The 27,424-nt window shown below is 44.4% G+C and overlaps 1 protein-coding gene across 1 annotated transcript in view; it reads right to left on the bottom strand.

Annotated features, from left to right (window-relative positions):
* Positions 1 to 26,668, bottom strand: part of Cwh43 (cell wall biogenesis 43 C-terminal homolog) — a 41,779-nt gene extending 15,111 nt beyond the window's left edge. The window contains exons 1-13 of the mRNA XM_057772435.1: positions 26,396 to 26,668; positions 24,441 to 24,632; positions 22,262 to 22,382; positions 21,053 to 21,207; positions 19,685 to 19,886; positions 17,997 to 18,085; positions 17,077 to 17,334; positions 15,008 to 15,133; positions 11,778 to 11,857; positions 7,452 to 7,557; positions 5,835 to 5,970; positions 4,416 to 4,565; positions 1,425 to 1,569 (exon numbers count right to left, since the gene is read on the bottom strand). Coding sequence (XP_057628418.1) covers positions 1,425 to 1,569; positions 4,416 to 4,565; positions 5,835 to 5,970; positions 7,452 to 7,557; positions 11,778 to 11,857; positions 15,008 to 15,133; positions 17,077 to 17,334; positions 17,997 to 18,085; positions 19,685 to 19,886; positions 21,053 to 21,207; positions 22,262 to 22,382; positions 24,441 to 24,632; positions 26,396 to 26,438 — 1,803 coding nt within the window. The 5' untranslated portion in view covers positions 26,439 to 26,668. The remainder of the gene's footprint in view (positions 1 to 1,424; positions 1,570 to 4,415; positions 4,566 to 5,834; positions 5,971 to 7,451; positions 7,558 to 11,777; positions 11,858 to 15,007; positions 15,134 to 17,076; positions 17,335 to 17,996; positions 18,086 to 19,684; positions 19,887 to 21,052; positions 21,208 to 22,261; positions 22,383 to 24,440; positions 24,633 to 26,395) is intronic.
* Between the last annotated feature and the right edge of the window lie 756 nt (positions 26,669 to 27,424).

Raw genomic sequence — 27,424 nt, 5'->3', positions numbered from 1 at the left:
GGCAGCAGAGGCCTGATTGAGTAAAATCACATTAGAGAAATTACAATTCTGGATAACAAAGAGTGAGTGTCCCACCAGTGCTGATACTCCACCAAGAGACATGCTTCTCTCTCGTCCTTACCACTAGCATTTGAGTTCTTATCATCTGCCAAAACCCTTATTACCGCCTCGCCCGTGCTACATTCTAAGGATAGTTAGAGTAGTAAAATTAGCCGCTTCTCTACAGACATCTCCAGACATGAGGTGCAAAGCAAAACAAAGAAGGTCAGAGATCTCTACTGAGCCTAATCAAGCTCAGCAGTTGTGTCCTTACTCTGAACTAATGTGTGTCATATTCTGGTGCCTGGAGCAGTCTCTTGTGTGTTTGGTTTGTACATTACTTTCTGAGCACTTGATTCTGTCCATGTTTTAGACCTGGAAATGCATGGTAAGGCTTTGTGTGACCTGGAAGTCACTCTTTCTGATATCCTATTCCGGCTTTTACTCACAGCCTTGGAACTAACTTTCACAGTGTGCTGGATTTTATTCTCTAAGTACAGGCACAATAGCATCTCACTGGGCCTGTGGTATTCTTACTGATGTCTTTGACACTCCTCGAGTCAAGGAGTGGGGTTTGCAGAAGTAACACTGTGCCATGTGGGAGCTCAAGGCCTAGAAGACAACACAGGCTCTCCCCTTGTTTACTCTGGAGCCCAGCCACTATGAAGGGAGGAAGTCCAGTTAGCCTGGGAGTAGGAGCCATACTCCAGAGCCAAAGCATTGCTTATCAACCCTCTACACAGGAAATCCTGCAGTACCCAGGAAGCAACTCACTGGCCCTGTATGAAGCACAAGTGAGCTGTCCTCACTGAGCCCTTCCACAGTGCAGACCAGTGAGCAAAGCAGTAGGCTGTGCAGTGCTTTTTTGTGTGCAATAAGCACACAAATAATAATAATAATAATAATAATAATAATAATAATAATAATAATAATAAGAAGAAGAAGAAGAAGAAGAAGAAGAAGAAGAAGAAGAAGAAGCATATATTAAGTCGTTAGGGTGCTGGGAAGGCGACTCAGTTGGAAAAGTGCCTGCCACACAAACCAGGCTTCAGATCCCCAGCACACATATAAAAAACTGCACATAGTTGGCACATGCTTGTCATTCTAGCCCCGGGAAAACACATACAAGCAGATTCCAGGGTCTATTCCATAAGCTCCAGGTTCAGTGAGTGACCCTGGAGTGTGCTGGATTTTATTTTCTAAGGACAGTCACAATAACATCTCACTGGGTCTGTGGTATTCTTACTGATGTCTCAGAATACTGTGACCTCCAATGGCACACACACACACAACACTTTGAATTTTGGGGGTTGGATTTTTCAAGCATATAAGAATAAAGAAGCATTTAAATTAGCAGAGCAGAAACTGTATTAAAACTGTGTCACCTTCACGTTGCCATGCTCCGTGAGCTGTAGGTAATCTCTAGAACCAGGTTCTGAAGTGATGTAGCCCAGAAATATTACTTGGTTCGAGCAATTTTTCAGTAGTTTTGAAACTGCAATAGCTTGTAGTTTCCTGTCAAGGTCATCTCTAAAAAAAAAAAAAGAAAGAAAGAAAGAAAAGATGCAAAAAGGAGCCTCTTCATTATGTGTGTAAAACAATTTTTAAAAAAGCAGGTAGCAAATCCCCCCCCACACACAAATATCCTCAAACAAGTTACAACAGCAGAGAAATTTCTGTTGGGAAAAGGTCTGAATTTTTACAATGAACAGGACATAGATCAGCACTTCAAACTAGGCTTGGCACACTATTGACTAAGAAAAAAAAACTTTCTTCAGAAACCACTGAGTCAAGTGGATTTAAACATTAATATCTTTGCTGGGGCTGACGAGATGGCCTAGCACTTAGGAGGACCTGCTGTTGCTGCAGAGGCATGGGATTTGGTTCCCACCATCCACATCAGCCAGCTCCCAACCACCTCTGACTTTAGAGTCAAGACATCTTTCACCCTCTTCTGGCTTCCTCAGACACTCACGCTTTTGCGCATGTCCCCACTCACAGGAGCTGGCACATAGATAAAACAAATCCTTAAGCTAGACCAAATACAGGATGGGTTCAGGTTTTCTTCACTATTAATAAGTCACAGCAGGGTGAAGATGCAGCTCATCAAGGAAGAGCATTTTCCTCACGTGCACGCAGGCCTGAGCTTACTCTCCAGCACTGCAAGTATGAATCAATGCACAAGCGAAAGAGGAAAGGGTGGCGGTGAGACCTGGTCGACAGGATCACTGCCAATAAACTAATTTTATCGCCATGAGTTGGCATTGTGGATTTTTTTTTTTTTGGTTATTTGTTCTTTTTGATTGTTTTGTTTTGTTGGTTTTGAGACAGGGCTTCTTTCTGTAACTCTGACCGTCCTGGAACTCGCTCCGTAGACCAGGCTGACCTTGAACTCAGGGAGAGTTGTAACCTTCACAGAACAGCCCAGGCTTGTGTAACTCACACTGTTACTTTAAAAAAAAAAAAAAGATTTATTTATTTATTAGGTATATAGCGTTCTACCTGTATGACTGCCTGCAGGCCAGAAGAGGACACCAGATCTCATTATATATGGTTATGAGCCACAATATGGTTGCTGGAAATTGAACTCAGGATCTCTGGAAGAAGGGCCAGTGCTCTTAAACTCAGGGCTACCTCTCCAGACCCCTGACACTGTTACTTTGACTTTCTGAATGTCTCCTCTGCTCTCTTGCCCAAATAACTGACTGAGCATCTTGCTAGTAATATACTAATTACTAAAGGCATGAAACAGATAAGTAGGCAAGTACATTAAGCTGTTTAGGGGTCTACTGTCTCAGAGAAAAGCAATATTTATTTGACCTACCAGGAAAATAGAGGCACCCCAGGACTTTCAAACAACGTGAATTTAATATAGGGAATTGGTTCCTCAAGTGATGAGAAGCCAGTCAGGGACCAGTGATGCAATCAGAGGTCGGCAGCAGTGATGAGACCCTATCACTAGCTCTGCAGCAGAGGAGGGACAGGCAGAGGTGACACACAGAGTCAGTCAGAAAGGGTCTTCCATGATGGAGCTGGGGCCATCCAGGAAGGAACTGCAGCCACAGAGGAGACTCGGCTGCTGCCGGAGACACCAGAAAAAGCACAGAGAATGGTGAGAAATATCCTGGCTTCTTCCTTTTCTTGTCTTCCCAACTTGTACCTCTCATTGGCTAAATCTGCCTAGAAAATAGAAGGCAAAGGACATTGGGAAATATGTATATGAAATATATATTCCATGTTTAGTCACAGATAGGAGCAAGGAACAAATCTGTAAGTAAACAAGTCTTTCCTTCCTTCCTTCCTTCCTTCCTCCCTCCCTCCCTCCCTCCCTCCTTCCTTCCTTCCTTCCTTTCTTCCTTCCTTCTTCCTTCTCCCCCCCCATCCCTACCCAAGACAGGGTTTCCTCTGTGTAGCCCTGGTTGTCCTGGAACTTACTCTGTAGACCAGGCTGGCCTCAAACTCAGAAATCTACCTGTCTTTACTTCATGAGTGCTAAGACTACAGGCCTGAGCTGCTGCCATTACAACCCAGCAGCATTCCATGGAAAGATAGCTGATGCGTGTTAGAGGGACAGAGCAAGATGTAGGGCGATCACCAGGATCCGAGAGTGTGGAGCAATCCTACTGAAGGAGCCTGGAAGACAGGACCTAGTGGAGTGAATGTGTGTGGATAGCAGCGTTGCCTGTCAGCTGTTTCTGAAAACACGAGAAAAGAAAGGAATGTCACTTAGAGCCCTCAGCTCCCAATAACCCTGTAAGGACAGGGGTGTCTTTTTTTTTCCTGCACTCTGATTTAACATGCACTTCCAAGCACTTGTGACCTCTGACTTGGTTCTGACATCTTCCTGTTGTGTGACTCTGACTGTCACATCACCTAACCTCCGTCCACCTCATGTCTTCATGTGTAAAATGAGGCCACTATGGCCCTTTACCTATACAGCTCGAGGACTAAACACAGTCACACATCTACAGAGAGCTACTACACAAGTGGCAGTCATGTTTTGCACAGCCATCTCTACAGACTGTCTGCGTCTCAAGTGCATGTACAACCAGCAACGTGGAAAAAATAATCTAGTGTTTCTTTAAAGGAGTAGAAAGTCAGAATGTTACATAAAAAAAATCAAGGTAGCCGGGCGGTGGTGGCGCACGCCTTTAATCCCAGCACTCGGGAGGCAGAGGCAGGCAGATCTCTGTGAGTTCGAGACCAGCCTGGTCTACAAGAACTAGTTCCAGGACAGGCTCCAAAACCACAGAGAAACCCTGTCTCAAAAAACCAAAAAAAAAAAAAAAAAAAAAAAAACCAAAAAAAAATCAAGGTAATATTTTAATAATGCCTCCTATCATTTCTACAATATTAAGTAAACCAAAGAAACCCACTCGTGATTCCCAAAATGCGTCACCACGAAGTCCACCAGTTTGTTGGAGACGTTAACAGTCAGAGTTATGGCTGGTGCAATCTCGCCCTCTGGCGACGGAAGAAGGTGATGCTCCGATCTCACAATTGGGTACCGGGACAGCGCCATAATCCTGTAGGAGAATGAAAAACAGAGCAGCCTATCAAGAGATGAGATGCAGGATATGCACTAAGATGTCATGTCACGTGACTGGCATCCACTGAGGGGCACTCGGAGCAGGAAAGTGACAGACATCTATGGAAGCTGGCTTGATAGGTCGTTGCCTTTTCCGATTTAGCCTGTCTTACTGTATCACTAATCACAATACCAAGCGGGTTTCAGTAAATGCCATGAAGACAGGAAAAAGGTAGCATTGGCAAGATGAAAAGACCATTTTACTCGTGTTGTTACTGTAACATCTCACGGCCGCTACCCGCCCACCCACTCTCTCTCGGAGCTGCTGGTTTTCTTCATATGTAATACATAGCACGATCTCAGATGGTCGTTGATTTCTTTGTGAAACTGTTTATAGCTGTCCTTCAGTGTCCACAGAGGACTGGCTCCATGATGTCCACAACATAGACATGTCAAATGATTAAGTGTCTTACGTAAAATTGTGTCTCACTTACACACAATCTCTACATGTCTTCCTGAGTGTGTCCAACCACCTCTAGATTATTTATAGCGTGTAATTTAATACCTACACATCCATTCATTCCCACATATTAAATGAAGTACTTAATGAGTGGCAAATTCAAGGCTTAATTTTTGGGGAACTTTTTTGCTTTTTGAAGACTTTATTGTCTTTTCTGTGTGTGTGTGTGTGTGTGTGTGTGCTCATGCACATATACGTGTGTGGGTGCACCTGTCTGTGCTCACAGAGGCCAAAAGAGGGAGGCAGATCCCTCAGGCCTGGAGTCCTGGTATTTGCAGAGATGCCCAGCTTGCTACGTGTGTGCTAGGATCTGAACTGAGGTCCCGATGATTGTGCAACAAGTGCTCTTAAACTGATAGCCATCTCTCTAGCCCCAGTCTTGGGAACATTCTAGAATTTCTCAGATATTTTCAATTTCCCGTTGTTGGAATCCAGGCGTGAAGAAGTTGGTGTGGAAGGCCACTGTGTCCTGGCCATCTGCACTAGAGTCTAAGCTACCTGAGAATATGAGACAGGCCTGGCACAGGGACTCCCCTCCAGCATTGCTGGGCTGGCCTAGGTAAAGACCCAGTGACCTCCAGCCCTGGGAAGCCACTGTGAACATTCATGACAATGCGTAGCGTCAGCATCTCCCTCCCAGATGCATCACAGAGCGGCAGTCACGGGACAGTCTCAGCTTCCCATCCCAAGCCACTGCTCCCTACCCTTCGGGACTCTGCTCAGCATTAATCCCCAAGGTCCGCTCACCCCCAAGTGTGATCTCTGGTGCTTGGCCCAAAGTCCGTATAGAAGCCCAACTTCTCCCCCAGCCACATGGTTAAGTCATTGTTCCCCATAAAGGGCTTAGAAGCATCGCTCTCCAAAATGGTAATAAAGTCCGCACCTGTTTGGGGAAGGGGGCGGAAGGCAGACAGTGAGGCAGTGGTAACGGGAAAAAGCAAAAAAAAACTGCATGGGCTTTGCTATTGTTTTGTTTTGTTAAGGCAAGGGCTCATTTGGCAGTCAGGGCTGGCCTCGAACTCTGATCCTCCTACCTTTCAAGTGCCGGGATTATGGATGCAGACCACCAGACCCGACAGAACGTTAGTCTTGACCCTCACCTGCACCCATAAACCCCCAAGCACATAATTCCTTCTGAGTCATTAGAGGAGTATGACTCGAACTGGATTCTTAGAATTTAATTAAAGCATGGGACTTCTTAAGGAAGGGAGAGTATGACTTTTCCACATTTAAAAAATACTCTTGACACTTTTTCCAGAAGCACAAGTAATCTTCATAGCTTTCATAAATTCCAAGCTTATGTTCAGAAACAATAGAGTAGTGTACATGAGACAGTCTTCATAGGTCAGGCTAGCCTCTGAATGTAGCTGAGGATGACCTTGAACTTCTGTCCTCCCATCTCCACCTTCAGAGTGCTGAGGTTACAGGTATGAACCACCATTCCTAGTTTAGGCAGTGGTGGGAATTGAACCCAGGGCTTTGTGTATAGTAGGTGAGCACTCTACCCACTGGGCTACATCTCCAACCCCAGGATGGTATTTTAGTCTAAGGCTAACAGCTCCACAGTATTGGTATAAAAATGAGTTTGCCTGCCTTTCTTAGACTCTGGCCTGGTGTGCCTGAGCCTTCTAAACAAGACTAAAGCCTTGTGCTCACAAAGGCACTCACACACTTCTTGGGAGCTGGGCTTAGCATGAGAGATAGCCAGACCCATTCAGCCCTTTGCCATCATGCTACACACTCCATGTCGCTGACCTAAGACCCAAATCCCATGCACTTCGGGGTGCTTCACAACAAGAAAATTCCTCAAGGGCACAGAGGCAAATAAGACTGACCTTCGGGCTTTTTGAAAACATTTTTTAAATTTTCTTTTATGTGCTCCGGCATTTTGCCTGCATGCACACCTGTCTGAGGACGTCGGATCTCCTGCAGCTGAAGCTGCAAACAGTTATGAGATGGTCATGTGGGTGCTGGAAATTGAAGCTGGGTCCTCTAGAAGAGCAGTCAGTGCTTCTAACCACTGAGCTGCCTCTCCAGACCCTGGAAACAATTTTCACCAGTTTACATTAAACTCTTTCTGCCTGTGATCAAATAGTTTCCCGGTCCTTGGGTGGTGAGAGATACCAGCAGGAACATCTCTAACAAGAGTGTGAGCTGAGTCTCCTGCAGGTACTCAGTAGGACAGGCTGTTCCGGATCAATGAGTTAATTGCTCCACGAGACAAGTGTGGTGAGCTGGCCACAAAGCCAAGCCTCTCCAGGAACTTAGAGCACACACAGCAATCCTAAAACTTGGCAACCCGGCAAAAATAAAAGGATCAACAGTAGTTTCTCAAAACCTGGAGCCAATTCCAGAAAGACTCACCCGTCTGTGTGAGCAGCTGAGCGGACCTCTCTAGATTCGACCATCCCTCGTTGTCATAGCCAAACCGAAAAGGCCAGATGGCAGCGGAGACCACATTCGCTGGTGCCTGAGGAATTGTGGAAGTGATAACTTTGCCTAACTATGGACAAGGGAAGTTTGGGGGTCCCAGCCCTCTCTACCTCTCCCTTATCAAAGTTCACATTGCAGCAAAGGAAATCCCACAGGCATTTTCCCAAATCTAATTCACAAAAATAAAACATTTATCCTATGGTTCTTTCAAAGTAAATCTGTGAACTTCTAGCTTAAACTTAGCAGTTCAGAAAAGAAGCCATCTAGCTATCTATACAAAAAAAAGAATAAATGTGTTGTTACATAAGATAGAACACTACCTACTCCCGATAAATTAATCCACCATAGGAAAAATCATAAACAAATGAAGTTATTTACATACAAGAGAACCCTATAGAAATTGGCCTACACAGTTCCATGTGAATGAATCTCAAAAAGATGACTTTATGTTTCAAAAATGTTAAAATAAGTTGTAAGCAATTTAGTTGGAATTAAAAACACAGACACAACAATATTGTCTAGGATTCTATCATATGATGGAGTAACAATGTGAAGAAATGCAAGAAAATTGATTTCTTAAAAACACCTTAGGATGGAGAGATGGCTCAGCAGTTAAAAATGTGTACTGCTCTTGCAGAGGACCCGACTTCAAGTCCTAGCACCCACATCCTCTGGCTCACAAATGCCTGGGGACTCTCTCTCTGGTCTGAAAAGGCACTGGTACCCAACTGCACATATTTGCATGCAGGGACACACATCACATAATTAAAAGTAAGATAAATCTTTAAACAAACAAGTAAAAACCATCTTAATGTTTTGGCTTAAATGCCAAGTGTCCCCACGAGACTCATGTGCTCAAACACTTGAACCCCAGCCAGTGGTGCTGTTCGGGCAAGTTGTGGGACATTTTGGGCATGTAGCCTCACTGGCAGGTGAAGAGTTGAAAGGGCAGGGCTTACGGGTTTATGTCCCCTAAGGAGCCCAGATGTAGCAGATCATTAGGCAAGCTCCCAGCACATAGAGAACCCTAGCCACTGTGCCTCCCATGCCCTGAACCCGTGAGCTGAAACGAATCCTTCTCCCAGCAATGAGAAGAGTAATCAACACCCTCAGGATAAGAACCTGCAATCCCAGCACCTGGCAGAGGCAGGAGTGTCTCTGTGAGTTCCAGTATGGCCAAGCTACATAGACAGAGCCATCAAATGTGTGTGTGTGTGTGTATGTGTGTGTGCACGCATGCACACACACTCTAAATCTTTCCCCTTCTCTGTAATTCTCCACTCAACAATTCTCTTTCTTGGAGTGCTGAAAAAGCTGCCTATAATTTTTTTTTTTTAGCATAACAACCATGTTCACATCTTATATTTCTTGATCCTTCACAGATATCTCACTGTGGTTGGTGAAACCATGTGTGATGAGGCTGTCCCCAGGCTCTCCAACTGTCATCTTCCACTCCACAACACCTCAGCCTGCAGGTCCCTCTGATGCATCTCAGACACGCTACGCTGCCTCTCCCTCAGTCCTTTATACCCTTCCCTTCAGCTGAGTCATAGATGAATGACATCTAACTGGCTTTTTATCAACTTTCAAGTCTCATCTCAAATGCCAGGGAAGTTTCCTTAGCCACCCAGACTCTAGCTCTCCATACCACACAGTCTTGCTTCTTAAAATGCCACCTGGCCTCCAGATCAAGTCTTTCTTCATTTGTTTGCCTGAATATCATTCTTATTTAGAATGCAAAGTGGGAAGGAGCAGAGATCTTGTCCAGCTTCCCCCATGTACCTCTGGCACCAAGCATAGCAAGAGGCAGTCCATGAACGCTTGCCAAATAAGTAAGTGAATGAATGAACAAGCAATAAATCAAATTCAAACATGTCCTTTAAAAAGAATTTGTGGCTGATATCAGGCATCCTCTTCATATAGAGAATACATTTTAACAATGACAACTAATACGGAAAAAGCATGCAAAGGTGCCTGTATTGGTGGTTTATTATTATCTACTGAATAAGAAATGGTTACCCAGTGTGGCTTGGGTTTGGTCTCTAGCACTGCTTGGAGATGAGAAAAAGGGAGAGGAAAGAAGGAGGGGAGGAGAGAGGAGAAGGGTGAGGGAGAGGAGAGGAGAGGAGGGGAGGGGAGGGGAGGGGAGGGGAGGGGAGGAGAGGAGAGGAGAGGAGAGGAGGGGAGGGGAGGGGAGAGGAGAGGAGAGGAGAGGAGGAGGGGAAAGCAGAGGAGAGAAGGAGGGGAGGGAACGAGGGGAGGGGAAAGGAGAGGAGAGGGGAAGAAAGGGAGGGGAGAGGAGAGGAGGGCAGAGAAGGAGGGGAGGAGAGAAAAGTGGGGAAGGGAGAGGAGAAGAAAGGTGAAGGAGGCAAGAAGAGAGGGAGAACCAGAGAAACATGGACCATATGTAGCTTCCTCAATATAGCTTTATATTTAATATAAAAATGTTTTTCCTGGTAGTACAGATTACTAGAATTCATAGCCCTCAAATTCTATTTTATCTCAAACTGTAACTCTGGCTGCACTATGAAATACAATTTTCTTTTTACCAGAACAGATGGAAAACACAGTATTGCAATGATTTATCCTTGCTTCTGTCTTTTTCTGGAAGAGTAGAGAACATCTAAACATGTAAAACTACAAAATCAAAGGACAATAAAACATCCACAGAATGCCACTATACAAGACATACATAATTTACGAAATCAAGATGTGTTGCTCAGATTTTCCTTGAATCAAAGACTCTCATATCCACATCTTCCGCAATCTCCATTAAATACAAAACATTCTCTTCTTTTAAAATTTAGTATTAAATCATGAATGGAAAAGTAACTCTACATATCAAACACATGAGTAAGTTGCCATTATTATCTGGATCTGCATTGACTCAGAATTCAACTTCCTAAATCATTCCATTATGTGATCGGCTTAAAAGGGATAGGACCCAGGGTCTTAAAGTCATCACTCCCAGGCCTACCACTGAGTCAAAACAGTGATAAAAGACAGCAACAGAAACAGTGGAGTGAAGACCCAGCCTGCACAATGGGAAAGGTCTTTGTCAGCTACACATCCTGACAGAGGATTAGTATCTATAATACACAAAGAACTCAAAACTATTTAAACAACCAAAATCCAATTTCTCCAGCAATAACAGCGTGAATGAAGCAACTAAATCATTCTCTTCAAAGGAATAAATATAAATGGCTAATAAATATGATTTTTAAAAAAAACACTAAACATCTTTAGCCAGCAGGAAAACACAAATTAAAGCTACGTTGTGAGGATGACAACTGTCCAGAAAATAGAGGTCAACAAACGTGGAGGATGGCAAAGCCTTGGGTACGTCACACCCACTCTGGAAGTCAGCGTAGAGGCTCCTCAAACACTAAAACCACGGGGCTGCTCAGCGGCTAAGAACAGAGGACCTGGGTTTGATTCCCAGGCCCCACATGTAGGCTCACAACTATCTACAACTCCAGTTCCAGGGGACCTGAAGTCGTCTTCTGACCTCTGTGGGCACCAAGCACACACATGGTGCACATACATATATAAAAGCAAAATACATACACAAAATTAAAGTAAATACACCCACAGCAACAACTAAACCAAAAGCACCAGGCTATCCCACTCCTGGACAGCTACCTAAAGTTAAGGAGCCTAAGGTAACACACCACAGAGATTACTTTGCTACAGTACTCACAATAGCCAGCATTTGAAATCAGCCAAGATGCCAGTCAATAGATTGGCGAGTAGAGAAAACACAGTGCAAACGCACAGATACGCAGTGGAGTTTTACTGAGCCACAGGGAAGAGTGCAATGGTGTCATTTGCGTGGAAATGGATGCAAGCAGAAATCATCCTGTTAAGCCAACTAAGCTAGGCTCAGAACAACAAACGTCACATGCTGTCTCTCATATCCATAATTTAAATATATCTATATAACATAGACGCAGAGGGTGGGGCTATGTGGGAGAAGAAGTTTTCTAAAAGAAAAGACAAGAAGACGAAAATAAGTAATGGGAGTGAATATGTACATGATAAATAATTTCACTTCATATACTAGGGGACAAATTTAACAACAACAAAAAAAGAGTAGAAAAGGGAGGCCAGGTACCAAAACACTGTCAAATAAAGGTTCAAAACAGAATAGTGTTGTGCAATATTATGTGTGTGTCTATGTGTGTGTGCTTGCCTGTATGTGTGCATGTATACACACACATAAAGTAAAACTTTATCTAACAAATGTTAATTACTTACCCCTTGGCCTAGTTTTCTCTCATAGGTTTTGTGCCGTAGTCCTAATCCTAACAACCCTGCACCAACAAGCAGCCACAAAACTAAACAAAAAGAAAAAAGAATCATTAAAAAGAAACTAAAACATTTAAATAGCTTTTTCAAAATTTTATCTATTGACAAGGAGTATGTGTGGGGCATGTATACATTATCCATACTTTAAAACCAGGCATTTGAAAGTTATTCCCTGTGAACATTCAAAAAGCAATGAACACAAAGAAAAATAAACTACAAAATATACATGAAAAGATATTTTTGCAGGCACAAACATCAGGAAAAGATGTCCTGAAGAACCAACACATGAAGATTTCAGATCTTTTAGATGTCAGAAATTTAAGAATCAAAATACGGAGTAAGCATGCCTAGTGTGTTCAGAAACAAGAGAGAAAGCAAAAGTATGACTGGGGAATGGAAGGCTAACAACAAAATAATCAGGGAAGTTGTAAAGAAATAAATCCGAATGTTAGAGACAAAAATAGAGGGTGGCGTGACGGAGAGGCGGCGAAGAGCCCTGGGCCCACAGCACACGGCAGCTTACAACTGACTTTTATTCTGGTTTCACGGGGCCTGACAACCTCTTCTGGCCTCTGGTACCCCAGGCATGAAATGGTACACCGACATACATGCTGGCGAACACTCAGACTCATAAAATAAAATAAGGTGTTTAAACTAGAAATAAAAATATATAATTTAATGAGTGAGAAAGAGTTCAATGGGCAAGATACAGACCAGATCAGACAGAGCTTAAAGGAAAATTAATGCAAAGGGTGACACAGAGGCGGGGCCAGCAAGATGGCTCAGCAGGGAGAGGTAAATGCTGCCTAGAGCTTGATCCCCAGTGCGGACCTGACTGAACAAGAGAACAGACTCTCTTCAGCTTTCCTCTGACCTCCTACACATGCCTTGCCCCCCACATACACACTGAATAAACAAATAAACAAATATTTTTAATTTTTAAAAAAATAAAACAGAGGCAGGAAAAAATAAAAGCACTTAAGAATAAAAATCATGAAAGGGCCAATATAACCAAATTGGCATCTAAAAAGATGGAGGAAAGAGAGTGAGAAAGCAGCTGAGCAGAACAATGTTGAGGACGTCCCAGTACCGAGAAGCTCAGAATCTTCAGAGTGGAAGACCAAAGACTACCGAGCAGGGGGAGGACAAACCCCAGCTCCAGGGGCAGCACAGAGAAGCCGTGACTGCCAAACACATTGAGAAAAATCTCAATTTAATACGATCCTCCCAGGCTATGATGACATGACAGATTTTACATAACGGTGTGACTCTTCGGGACACAGCATTCCGAAATATTTTGAGGGAACATTTTAATATATAGTTTCAATTGTTGCCTCTTTTTACAATAATATTTTCTCCTTTGGTAATGTTTAAAAGTTTAAGAGTACAAACCAGTGTTCATGTGTCTTTGTAGCCTACACAACAGCCACCTAATCAGCACATTATACATTCACTAACATTTATATGTGATCCAGTTCATTTAAAATTAGGTGACAAGCTTATTTCATGTGTGAGACTATAGTTTACCAACACACTAATGTTAACATGTTTAATCTTCCAAAGCAAGAGAAGAAGAATAGAATGAATACATAGTCTCAACTCTCAGAAAAAAACATCCTGGAAACTCTACCTGATAAATTTTCTATATTAGAAGTAAAATAAAACCATATAGGATATTTATGTTTGAAATGTCACAATATCAGGGATTTGCTTAAATGTATTTCTGTAGTTGCAATTTTTCTTTGGCCTGCCAATCAGCTCCCAAATAACAACATGGAGACATCTTATTAATTATGAATGCTCAACCTGAGCTTAGGTCTGTTCCACTAGTTCTTTTAACTTAATTTAACCTGTGGGATATTCCTTTACACTGGGTGAATATATGTCACTGTGATTGGTTTAATAAAGAAACTGACTGGCCAATAGTTGACAGGATAAGATTAGGAAGAGCCAAACTGAGAAAGTTGGGAAGAAGAATGGCAGAGTCAGGAGTCACAAGCAGATGTAGAGAGAAGCAAGATGGGCATTCTATACTGAGTAAAGACACCAAGTCACACGGCAAAGCACAGATAAGAAATATGAATCAATTTAAGTTGTAAGAGCTAGCTTGTAACAAGCCTAAGCTATTAGCCAAGCATTTATAAGTAATAGTAAGTCTCTGTGTCAGTTACTTGGGAACTGGTAGGAAGAAAGAAAAGTCTGTTCACATTAACCTGTTTCTATTCTTCTTTGTTTTGCCTTGAGACTTTTTCCTTTTTTCATTCTGTATGTCCTACTTTCCTGTTTCCTCCTTGTCTGGCTGGCTGATCAATGGCATCTCCCTGCCATCTCCTCCTCTTTCTTTGCTGAGTCTAAATTCCTCCCCCTACTCACTCTCCCTGCATGGAAGTTAACCTATACCTCCTCCCTCGCTATTGGTCAATCAGGTTTTCATTAGACCAAATATGTGCCTTGGACAGGCAAGGTAAAACAGCAACACACCTTTACATAATTAAACAAATATTTCACAACACAAACAAATGCCATACAGCTTTACATAGTTAAATAAACGCAGCACATATCTGCATAGTTAAACAAACACAGCACATATCTGCATAGTTAAACAAATATTCTGCAACATGTTTCAACAAACCCAAAAGGCAGGAAGGAAAGAAATACATACAACTGGCAGCAAAATACAGAGTTGTTGTAGCCAAGTGAAGGGCTCAGCAGGCTTCATGGTACTCTTGAATCTCATGTTGGAAAATATATACAACATGAGACAGGCATGGTGGCACATGCCTTTAATACCCAACCCTAGGGAGGTAGAGATAGGATTATCTCTGTGAGTCCAGAAATATCTCTGTGAATTCATGGCCAGCCTGGTCTGCATAGTGAGTTTCAGGATAGCCAGAGTTACATAAAAAGACCCTGTCTCAAGCTGGGCAGTGGTGGCACACACCTTTAAACCCAGCACTCGGGAGGCAAAGGCAGGTAGATCTTTGTGAGTCTGAGGTCAACCTGGTATACAAAGTGAGTTCCAGAACTGCCAGGGCTACAGAGAGAAACCCTGACTTGAAAAATAAACAAATAAACAGAAGACCCTCTGTCTCAAAAAGAAAAGAAGAAAGAAAGAAAACAAAAGTAAAGAAAAAATTTTATAATCCAACTTTTTTAAAGGCAAGTAAAACTATACTTACTAAGTTTCATGTATTTTTCACTCCTTCTCAAAAGTACTTTAGAACTATTTTTTGTTTGAAGAAGAAAGTCAAGATTTTTCTTAGGTCCAAACAGCATATTTAATCCAATAATTACCATTATGGCCCCTGTTGAAAGAGAAAAAAAGAGGGATGGGGCATAACTCACTGGCAAAGTGCATGCCTAGCACTCATGAGGCATTAGATTCAATACCCAGTATCGTAAAAGATAATGCCTTCTAACAACAATGGTGAGATAGAGGCTGAAAAGAGGGCTCAGTGGTTAAGAGCACCTACTGCTTTTGCAGAGAATAACATGAAGGAATCTAGCTGGTACTCAACTAGAAGCTTAAAACTACAACAACAACCTGCCTACAAGCTATGCCCACTGGTTCAATAGTGGCATGGATGTTATGGGAATAACCAACTCCTGTTTTTTTAAAAAAAAAAAAAAAAAAACAACCTGATTTAGACCCACTCAATGAAATGAAACTCATGAATGACAGTTACTGAGGCCAAGAACCTGGAACTAGACCGATCATGGGCCCTAGGGGAAACCCACTGCTATTATTCTGCTTAATGGTCATCACTATAAAATGACTCCTCGTGACATCCTGGCACATCCATAGAGCAGCAGCTCACTCAACCCTCATCATAGACACATCTTCTTGCAGAAGATGTTAATTAACATAGAGACCCACAATTTGACAAAGTACAGAGAGGGAGAGACTACACAGTGCTCAGTAAAGGATGTCTTTATCACAACTTTCCCCTCAAGGCCCAGGACTATGCAGAAGAGGGGGCAGCAATAGTGTAAGAGGGTGGCTCCAAGGAAACCTCATTTTTAGACTCAACAGGACTGGTGGATGTATGAACTCACAAAGACTGTGAGAGCATGCCTAAGACCTGGCACAGGTTCAAGACGGACAAAATTCCCACAGTCAGGCAGTGGTTTCTCCCCTGGAGTTGCTCAAAGACTGCACCTACAGGATATTTAAAGCCCCCTCCTTGGGAGCAGCAGTGTGATTCCCTCCATCCCGAGATCACCCAGGAGAGCTTTGCTCATTAAACCTGGACTTTTAATTCAGCTTGATTTAGCTTATTGCATCAGCAGAGAAAAATCACTACCAGGGATTTCAAAATACATATCAGGTAGGGAGGTAGGGGAAGATCTTGGAAGAGTTGGGGAAGGGGAAAAAATATGATCAAAATCTATTGTATGAAATTCTCAAAGAACCAATAAAAACATTTTGTAGAAAGCTGCCCAACATTGCCAACTCTCCTTACCTGGTTACTATGTCTTATTAAAGAAGGTTCTCATTCATGCAAAGCTGAAACAAAGCCCAGTTTCACAGGTCTATGAGCAAGGAGAATGAACTAGCAAAGCCCAACATTCATGGTGCTCCAAAGAAACAAAGCCAGGGACAGCACGGCTCTTACTTTCTCTCCCGTCCTCCACCAGGCAGCACCCTGAGCAAGCTGGAGTGAGAAAAAAGCAGGACACCAGAGAGAGCAGAGCCCAAGAGAGTAGACCCACCTGAAAGAAACCACAAGAATTACAAAGTTTGCAAAGCCAGGCACCTGCAGAGAAAATGTGGGAAGCTGGGCACAAGTTCCACCCATAATCAAGAAACTATTTGTAATTGATATCTGCCGGGACAGGGGAAATCCGTTTTCCTCAATAGAGTGGCACTGGGCATATCAGCCACACTCCAGAGTAGGCTCCATCCCTATAGTAAGGGCCAACATGAATCAGACTCTCTATATTTTTTTTTTGTGGGTTGTTTGTTACTTGGTTTGTTTTAATAAAGGAAAAGAAGGTGAAGTTGGGTGGGTAGAGAGGTGGGGAAGGATTTGGGAGGAATTTGGGGTCATGGCTCCATGTTCCTCTAAGGGGGTGAAAGTGCCAGCCAAGATGGGAAATAGGGAGTTCTCAGAGATCCTGCTTCACTTCACAGTGAGTCTTCCAGAACAGCCTGTCCTGACAGAGGTAGAGCTCAAGGAATAGGAAGATGAATGTCTTCAGGAACGTGGGTCAGTTTCTTTAACAGGATCTGTTGACATGGACTCACCCAAAAGTACATCCGATCTTTCTCTAGCGTAGACACCTCCAGGAACAAACTTGAAAGCTGTGCACCAGGCACAGAAAAATATTTCTAAAAGATAAGTGATCATGCCTGTGGTCATGGTTTCCCCAGGGTTTGTCCCAGAGTTCACAAGGTGTCCAAGTACTTGAGGCCACATGGACCCCGTGAAGACTGCCAGCACACATCCAGAAACAGCTGCTGCCCACGTATGCAGATAAAGGAGACCCATGGCTGAAGCTGCTCCTGTTTGTAAGAGACAGGAAAAAATAAAAAACAGGATGAGAGACGCAAGAGAACAGCAAAGCTCATGGCACGAACAGTTCTTAGTGGGTGAGAGCTAGAAATCCCAGGAGACCACTGGTTGGTGCTCAACTCCCAAGCAAACCAAAGTGCAGCAACTGAATGTGGCTTGTTCCCAGCCAAAGCCTGGCACTAGCACTCCTAGAGGTAGACAGTGCAGCAAATCTCAGGTCAATGCTTGTTCTTTGGGAAGGGGGATCCCCTTGTGGCATCAATGGGCCCCCGAGGCACAGGCACCATCTGCACCAATTTGAAGAAAAGCCTCCCTGTGAACAACCCTCTCCAGCAACACCAACAGACCCTATAGGCATATGCATGACCCATACCAGTTGGAAGAGCAGACCCATAGGCACAAGTAATAACCACACTAGCCAGAAGAACTGGACAATACACTAGATCTAGGCACCCAAACCCCCTCAAACTTCAGTTGAGACAACCCTACTCAACCTGACAACCAGCCAATCACCAGAACCCCTGACCATTCAGGCCAAAAGACATTAAACAAAACAGACAATAAAGGAACAAAAGCATTCTTCAAGATATCTACAGCAGACCCTTCACTGTTAGGGGCAATGACAACGAGACTTCAGGTCAGGTCTACATACCTGTTGCCCACCACACTAGCCCAGTGTCACAAAGCCTTGACGAACCTGAAAGCATCAATCCACTGGCCAAGCCCAGCAGAACCACACCTCTGTAAATAAATGAAAATAAAAGGCAAAATCAATACATCAATCAAACATAGATCAGAAATCTATCTACTACCCCTAGTACATCCATTCATATCACACAGTGGATACGAAGCAATGGCGAGAATGAGAGCTGCTGGGAACCAGTGCACAGAACACTCAAGGAAAACAGATGAGGTGGCTCAGTGAAGGGTCCGTGCCTAGCGTACGGGAGGGGTTAATGTGCCGAAAATAAAATGAACAAAATAAAGCATTGAAGTAGTAAACAGTCTAGCGCTGGAAGCCTTTCATGTCAGTGTAGACACAGTGAATTTCCATCTCTTAAGTTACAGCTCACAGCAGCCACTAGAGATTTCACAGGAGTCGGCCAAGGACCAAAGGAAGAGTCACTGGCAATGTTTGTTGTGGAATTTTCCTTTTCCTTTCTTTATTCTCTCTTGGTATTGCTTTTATCTAGTGTCTTCCTAAAATGAGTGACGGCTTGACAGTCTTACTTATTTTTAACTACCACAAGCTGTTTCATTGTTTTGTTATTTTTATAAAAAGTTTAGGGGCTGGAGAGATGGCTCCAAGCAGTTAAGAGCACTGACTGCTCTTCCCGAGGACCCAGGTTCCATTCCCAGCACCCACATGGCAGCTCACAACTGTCTGTAACTCCTGTTCCAGGGGATCTGACCACCTCACACCAATGCACATAAAATAAGTTAAGTAAATCATAAAAATTAAAAAAAAAACTTTACAGAAGAATTTAAAGTGATCTGGAGAGATGTCTGGGCAGTTAAGAACACTTGTTATTTTTGCAGAGGACCTGGGCTTGGTTCCTGTCACCCACACGGTGGCTCACGGGCATCTGTAAGAACCGTTGCAGATGTGACATCCTCTTCTGGCCTCTACCAGCATCGGGCACCCACACATGGCACAGATGAACAGGTAGGTAAAGCACTCATATACATTTTTTTTAAATATTTATTTATTTATTATGTATACAATATTCTGTGTGTGTATGCCTGCAGGCCAGAAGAGGGTACCAGACCTCCTTACAGATGGTTGTGAGCCACCATGTGGTTGCTGGGAATTGAACTCAGGACCTTTGGAAGAGCAGGCAATGCTCTTAACTTCTGAGCCATCTCTCCAGCCCTCTCATATACATTTAAAAGTAACAATAACTGAAGTAAACATCAGTGAGAAATCCATTAGCAATGGGAGCTACAATATAGCATTGCTTAAGGAGCTGGAATCTAACTTCAAACCCGGCACTGGCTACACACCAGGCATTGTTTTAAGACTGTCACCTGTGTTGTTCACTCAGTCCTCTTAAGTTTATACCATCTGTCCATCAGCAAAGGAGAACATAGGGAAGAGTCTTAGCTCTCCCAGCGACGCTGAAATCTATACCAACACACACGCAATGCTGTCATCAGAGGGGCTGAGAAGAACGACTAGCAGATGCCATGCCCACAGACAAGGGATTCCCCATGCTTCCCATGCTGGAATGTGGGGCCACTTCAATACAGCCCTCAATTCTTCTCAACTTCCCCATGATTCTCTAGTGCAGAGCAGACACCCTTCTGGCTCCTCCCCATAGCTAACAGAGCTGAACTCACCCAAATGGGTTAGGATCGGGCCCTGGATGAGGGTGACCACTCACTGCCCATCTGGAAACAATAGAGACCTCTCCAAAGACCCAGTGAGTGAGGAACATGAGGCTCCCAAAGGCAGCACCTGGCAACAGCCAGCTATGTCGAGAAGTCACGCCCTTGGTCACTTCGCTGGGCTTCTTCCCCTCAGAGGTACTGTAGTAACCATCTAGAATTAAAAAAAAAAGAAAGAAAGAAATAGGGAAAGAAGACGGGTAAAGAGTGTGGAGTTTCTGTTTTACCAGACTCTCTGTGTCCATGGCTTCAAGAACTTGCTAGAGGAGAGGGGATATTACATCTCTGAGAAGTTGAATGTGCCAGAGCTATCTGATGGGAGGGATCATTTCTGGCTAGCTATGGGGTGCCGGGAGGAAAGCAGGTAGAACTCACAGGCAAAATTTTCATCTAGAAAGCTGCTAAATACATGTAAAGGTAACAGAGTGAGAGAAATATGGGCAGGAAAAAGAAAATGCTGTCTCGAGAGAATAAGCATTACCCAACTTGAAGGCAACATGCTAGCACAAAAGGCTGCTTCCTCATGATCGAGCAGGGTCTCCCATGACCCCAGAGAAGCTAGGTAACAAGGAGAATCCTAAAAGAGATATATATGGATCCCCCTGGGAAGGGGAAATAGACAAGATCTTCTGATAAAATTGGGAGCATGCAGGGGAGGGGAATGGAAGGGAAAGGGAGGAGAGAAGGGGAGGGGGAGGAAAGCATGAGGGAACAGGATGTGTGTTTATTGAGTGAAAGACGGTCAGCTGGGGTGTCTCCAGCCCCTAGGACCCAACACATCTTCAAATAGAAAGGCAAAGAACACCTGCTGTGTTCAGATACCCGAAGGGTCTGAGGTTTGGAAATAATGGTACAGGGCAGATGGATGCTGAGAAAGGAGACTCTCATCCCAGACCAGGCAGAGAAATGGAGAAGACGGAGGGGAACTAAACTGAAGTACAGGATCTGCTTGAGTCCCCGATGGACACGCGGGCACATCCTGCCCATGGTTCTCTCATTACTTTCTGCCACTCGTGTATGCATTGCTAAGGAGCCAGGGCAATCTGCCCACATAACAGCCATAACAGCCCATCGTCTGTGCCCATTACTGCTCAACAAGAGGGAAAACCGACATGGAGCCACACTGCAGAAAGCTATTTTTACAAGTTGTCTTAGAGCTAGGGATTTAGCTCGGTTGGTAGAGTGCTTGCCTAGCATGAATGAGGTTCTGGGTTTGATTCCCAGCACCGCTGAAGAGAACATTCCTTTTCAGATGTGCTATAGGGGAGAGCCAGATGCCACCCGAGAGAAGATTCCCAGATAAACTGACTATACCCTTACCTGTGCCAATGCAGTCAAACATAGCTATGATGCTCAATGTCAGGATCACTCTGTTGGACACTGGATAACTCCAGATCGGGTTTAGTGATGTGTACCATATCCGGAGGACAACAAGAAGCATGTGTCCCAGAATGAATCCCCAGAGTTTGAGGTACCTGGAAGTGAAAGTAGTTTATTGAAGACTTTAAGTGTGGATTCAATGTATTACGCCCACTGTGGATTTATTTCACATAATATGGCTCTGCAATTGTGCTTCTGATAATCTTCAGGGATGTCCTTGACTTACTTAGCCTTTGTAGAGTCTGGTACCTAGGCAACTTACACTAATTTTTCTAACAAAATATTTTTATTAATTATTTTGGAATTTCATGAACGCTGATCACACTTGCTTCCCATTCCTCCCAGGTTCACTCTCTCTTCCTTGTGCCCTTCTCCCCCGCTGTGGAATAATCCTTTTGTACACTGTGAAGACGTGTTACTCTCATTAATAATTAAGAGCTGACTGGCCAATAACTGGACAGGAAGAGATGAGGTAGGAGACCCAAAGTGAGAGGATGCTGGGAAGAAGAAGGGTAGAGTCATGGGAAATCACCAGGAGATGTGGAGAGAAACAAGATGAACCTGCCATGCTGGAGGAAGGCACCACCACATGGTAGACCATAGATAAGAAATATGGGTTAATTTAAGTTATAAGAGCTAGTTAGTAACAAGTCTGAGTTATTGACCAAGCATTTATAATTAATAGTAAGTTTATTGGGGAGCCAGCAGTCCCAATTAAAAAAAAAAAACTCCATTTACACTCCCTCTCTCTCGCCAAAAAACCACCAAGCCCAATTTCTGTTGCCCAGGAGACCAGTGAGATGCCTTAGCAAGTTAAGGTACTTGCTGCCAAACCTGGCTACCTAAGTTCAATTCCCTGGACCTACATGGTGAAAGGGGAGAACCAACCACTGAAAGCTATCCTCTGGATTCCACACATGCATGCACACACACACACACACACACACACACACGGTCTCTAGTACCAAGAATAATCTTAACAAAATAAGATTGATAGCAAGTATTTGCACCTTTACTTTCTGTAAAAGGAAGGCGAACTTTTACAAGGCCCTGTGGAAGGGAAAACTGCCCTGGAACTAATGGTCAGAACTTCGCTCCGGGAACTGGTCATACCTGCTTATCTACAGGTACCTAAGATGTGAGTCATACCTTTGCAATCCACTTCCTGTCCACCAGCTCACAGCTTGCACTATCAGCGAAGAAGACACGCCAAGAGCAAGGACCACCAATCGAAGCTTGGCATTCGGAGCCTCAAAGGAGGCTATGCTGCCTACAAACAGAGAAAGGAGAAATGAGCTGGCAAGCACGCCCTGGCACCTAGCAGTCTGCATTTGATAAGTGTTATGTCTGGTTCAGTCTTAACTTTAAAAAAGATAGAACTAAGAGATACCTATCATCATCATCATCATCATCATCATCATCATCATCATCATCATCATCTATGCCCCAGCAATGCTTGAGCGTGCATGAACAGATCATTTATAGAGGTTCTCCAATTGTTCCTATCCTGGGCAGTCCTAGATGCATGTATTATTGTCATACCGAAGGTTCCACAGTCTTTCTTTATGCTGTCTATCCAGCACTTTTTGGGTCTTCCTCTTCGCCTTATCCTCTGCACTCCTCCAAGCAGTGCTATCTTCGAGTACCTGCCATCATTCATTCTCATGACATAGCGAAGTATTTCAAGTGCCCTTGCCGTATCCTGTAGTTTACTTCCTTCTGTAGATGGAGATGTATCTTCATGACATTGTTGCACAGCCCGTCTCTTCATGTGACACCTAGAATCCTCCCGAGACATGCCGTCTCAGACACATTCAGCTGCTGTTCTGAGGAGCGTTTCATTGTCCAGGTTTCGAAGTTGTAAAGAAGGCAGCTCAAGTGTCTCATGTACTTGTAATTTTGTTGTTGTCGTTATTATGTCTCTTGCTGACCAAACCTTTCCTAGTGCCTGGAATGCAGCCCTCACTATCCCCATCTGCCTCTTGATGGCTGAAATAGTTCCCTCCTTTGAACTGAGGTTTCCTCCCAGATAGACAAAGTTGACTTGAGGCTCTGATTCTTTATTACAATGTTAAAATCCTTGTGCCCCCTTCCATGTGTTGTACTGAGTCTTCTCCATGTTTGCTTTCATAACAAGGTTTTCACTAACTTCCACCACTCTATTTACCATGGCCTGCAGCTCATTTGAACGTTCAGCAAGTAGTGCTGCATCGTTGGCGAAACGTAAGTTATTGATTCGCACACCACCTATCTGCATATCTTTCTCCTCATCCTCCAGGGCTGTTGTTAGTTCCAGGAACATATTAAAGAGTAATGTTGAGAGGACGCATCCCTGCAACACTCCTACAATTGTCTTAAACTGATCACTTAGTTCTCCACAGACTTTGACTAATGCAAAGGTATCTTTATAGGCATTATTGTCTAGTATTCTTATAATTTTCTCGGGGTACCTGTAGAACCTCACTGTTTCCCAAAGTCTTTTCCTCCAAATGCTATCAAATGCCTTTCTGAAGATGATGAGGAAATATTAAATATTGGCAGGAGTGAGACAGAGGAAGTTATCAAGAGAGCGAAACACAGGAAACCCCAGGAGTGGACAACATCACGGTAGAGGAGCTGGAGGCACCTACAACAGACTTAGGGGCGGAGGCGCTTCTCAGACTCCAGAGAAATGGGACCATAAAGTGATTCCCATGGAATGGAAGTACTCAGTCATAATTCCCCTCTACAAGAAGGACAAGCAGGACTCGAGTTACAGGGGCATTAGTTCATTGTGCCATGGCAGCAAGATCTTCTCCATTATGGTGCATCATTTTGATGACCCAATTTTATTGTATTTTAAAGAACTAATGGTATTTCCTTTCCAAGGACTGCATACGTCTTCAGCTGGTCTTCTAGTTCATTTTTTAGTCTTTTATTTTTGGCTTACTGAAACTGATGGGAATCAGCCCTTTGAGTAGCAGCACTACAAATAGTTTTCACCCAGTGTTTGGTCATTTGCTGCGATGTTTCAGATACATAAATTCTCATTTCTTATGCAATACCATTGGGTCATCTTTCTCCACACTTCTAAGCTTTGTCATAGTTGGTCTGTTCTCCAACGCACCTGTCCTCTCCTTATTCTAGTGAATTTTAGGTTTTTCCAGTCGCGCAAAGATGTTAAGGTGGAAAAATAAAGGACTGACACGGTATAATTTTCCAATTTCATTACATTTTTTCTGAGGGGATAGTAAGGTGATTTTTGAATGTTAACCATTCCATACACAATGAACGGTCTACACCATTTTCCTTTTGGCTGATAGAAGAATTTCAGACACTCAGATCTTACCGACAGTGACGATTCTCAGCAGAGAGAGTGTCCACTTCTTATTAACGAGTTTCCAGATTGGAGGGATTATTAAGAGTATTGGGGAGAGAAATGCAACACCAAACAACTCCAACCCGGTGAGCTCCAGCGTTTGCAGGGGAAAGTAATAGATCATGGGTCCCAGCCCATGGTAGAGAGACCAAGAGACATAACCTAGGAAGATATTTAAAAGAGAATGTGACTTTGGCGTTGTCCCTGGTGGCAGCCTGCACTCTCTGGCTTGAGCTAGGTGCTGCTCCCAGACTCCTTCCCCTACCCAGCAGGCAGGGTGGAGCATGTCTGTTATGAATCCGCCATCATCTCTCGTTTGTTCCCATAATCATGTCGTCATGCAACCATGTCTATGCCTGTAGATAATCCCTTCAGTAAGATGTCATAGGCTGGACCATCTGATAGGAAACTGGCTTCCTGTCAGGGCTCAGGTTGATAAAATTCTCTCACCTAATTTGACCCATACATATGTAAAGCTAAAGAAGGTGTATTCCATCCACCTATCCCAACTACACCCCTAAAGCCCCGCCATTAGGCAACAGACTTTTTCTTGTGAGTAGATCATCCTAAACCAGACCTTGATGGGCAGGGCTGGGAAGTGGAACAGATAGGAAGCCAAAGGCACCTCTGTGGGCACAGGCTCTGATCTTAGGCAATAATTAAAGCCGTGGCACTTGCCATGTACCAAGATGAACTGTTTTTTGTTTGGTTGGTTAGTTGGTGGATTTTTTTGGTTTTATGACACAGGGTTTCTCTGCATAACAAACAGCTCTAGCTGTCCTGGAACTTGTTTTATAGGCCACTCTGGCCTTGAACTCACAGAGCCTGCCTCTCAAGTGCTGGAATTAAAGGCGTGCCACCATATCCAGCTTGAGCTGGGTTTTAACCAGATGTCTTGTTCCTCACACAACCCATGTCCTAGGGGTGAATAGATACACCTTATATTCTCTCCTACCAAAGCCGAAACAATTGGTGCAATACAAAACAATAGAAACTCCTGAGAACCGGAAAGTCCGGTGATTGTCTGGTGTGCCTGTGTAGTAAATGTCACCGGGCGCTAAGATCATGCTTCCTCCTAGAACTGTTAACCAGAGCCCTTCACTTTCTCCCGTCCCTTCTCAGCCTCGGGTTGTTAAACTGCAGGCAGGAATCACACCACCTCACAGTTCTCAGAATAAGACCAAGCCTCCTGGAGGAACTTAGTGTAGTCTCCCAAGGAACAGAGTGTGAGTCACTTCACACCTCCCAATTTACAAGGCGGGGGGAGAGGGGGAGCAGAAAAATGAGTTTCAGCCTCTTCTGAGAACAAGCTGCTTCCTGAAACTCTCGCTCTCAGGAGAGCGCCCTCCCCAGGCCAGACATATACTTACTCAAAATGAACTGCAAGACCTTGCCATGTCCCACAAGATTCCCTGAGAACTCAGGGACTTAAGTATCCATCGCCCACCGAGCCAGGACACTAAATCCTCAGTACATCGTGCAAAACTGCTAAGTGAGCCCAGGAGACTAGAAACAGACGCTTTTTTTTTTCTTTTACAAACACAGCAGTATACTCGCAGCTACCAAGACCACTTGATCAGGGGGCCAGGGCTAGAGACCGCAGTTACCCCGGATGCTCACCTACATCCCCCGGGGAACCCTTTCCTTGGGAAAACTAAGTTCAGTACTAAACTGTATTGAGGGAAACTTAAAGGTCACGGTCCGGAGCTACACGAGATCAACGTAGAGAACTCTCCATGCAACGCCAGGGCGGCGTGGGAGCTGCGGAACCCCAGCCTGGGAACCTCCATCTGGATCTGAACTCCCTCGCTTCCACCCAGAGCGCGATAAGCATCTCCATTCCCGGCGCCGGCCTCTTCTGTGGGCTCTGTCGCCCCGGCGGGGAACAAGCCCAGTCAGCCTGCCCCAGGACGGCCTCGACTTACCTAGAAGGGTCTCCCCGGTGATTGCTCTCCACAGGTCTGGCATCGCTGCGGACACCTGGAAAGCCTCGAGGACCGTCCCTCCGAGCGCTCCGCGCTCCCTGCGGGGTCCGCCCTGGCTGCTCGGTGTCCCCGAGTGGCACGCGGGTCTGAGGCGGCCGCCGGAGCCTGGGCAGGGTGCGGCGCCTCCTCCCTGGCACACCTGTGCGCCGCCCCGCCCGACGCCACCTGTATTTTCAGCGCTGCTGGGGACGCGCCACCCCAGTGCAACCTGTGCGCTCCAAACCTGCCGTCCACCCCAAACCAAATCCCACCCCCATCCCACGAGAGAATGTCTGGAGTATGGAGCAGTTGCCGGGTTCTCGGAGGAAGGGAACAACCCAGATCGGTGATGCCACTGGGGTCTGGGAATGCAGAGCGATCTAGTAAAGCAGTTCCCTCACGTGCACCAAACCTTGGACTCATCCTCCCCGCCTTATAAACAGGGCGTGGTGGTTTAGACCTGAAACCCCAGCATTTAGGAGATGGAGTTCAGAGAATCGTGGGTTCAAGATTATCTTTCGCTTTGTTGGTAAGCGGGTTAGATTCCCCGGATGTTGCTGCTCGAGTCTAAAAAGAGAGTTGGAAAGCCACTCCCAAGCAGGGAGCAGCGCAAACCTCCATCCTCTTCAGATCAAGGTGACTCCACGCCGCCACCTGCCCTCATTACCTGCTTTTAGCTTTGGTAGTAAACACAACTCAGGAACTGTCGGTTTCATGCTGGGGGGTGGAGGAGAACAGAAATGGAAGAAGTTCCAAATAATGGTGCAGGTGAAATATGATGGGGTGCCTAAAATTTAGAAGAGAAATAGCTCCAAATGGTCACTGTTACAAGTCCACAGCAACCTTGAACAAAGGGCTACTAACCGCTTATGAAAACACAGATAGCCGGATAAATTAACGGAATAAATAGAACCTCCAAAAACCTCTCGTCTGGCATCATGACTTTTCATAACCTTGACAAGCCAGTTACACAGGACAAAGGAAAGCTTT

The sequence above is a fragment of the Chionomys nivalis genome, chromosome 6 (assembly GCF_950005125.1).
Source record: "Chionomys nivalis chromosome 6, mChiNiv1.1, whole genome shotgun sequence".
NCBI classification, from domain to species: Eukaryota; Metazoa; Chordata; class Mammalia; order Rodentia; family Cricetidae; genus Chionomys; species Chionomys nivalis.
Note: the sequence above shows the minus strand (reverse complement) of the source record. Positions and strands in the feature narration are given on the sequence as shown.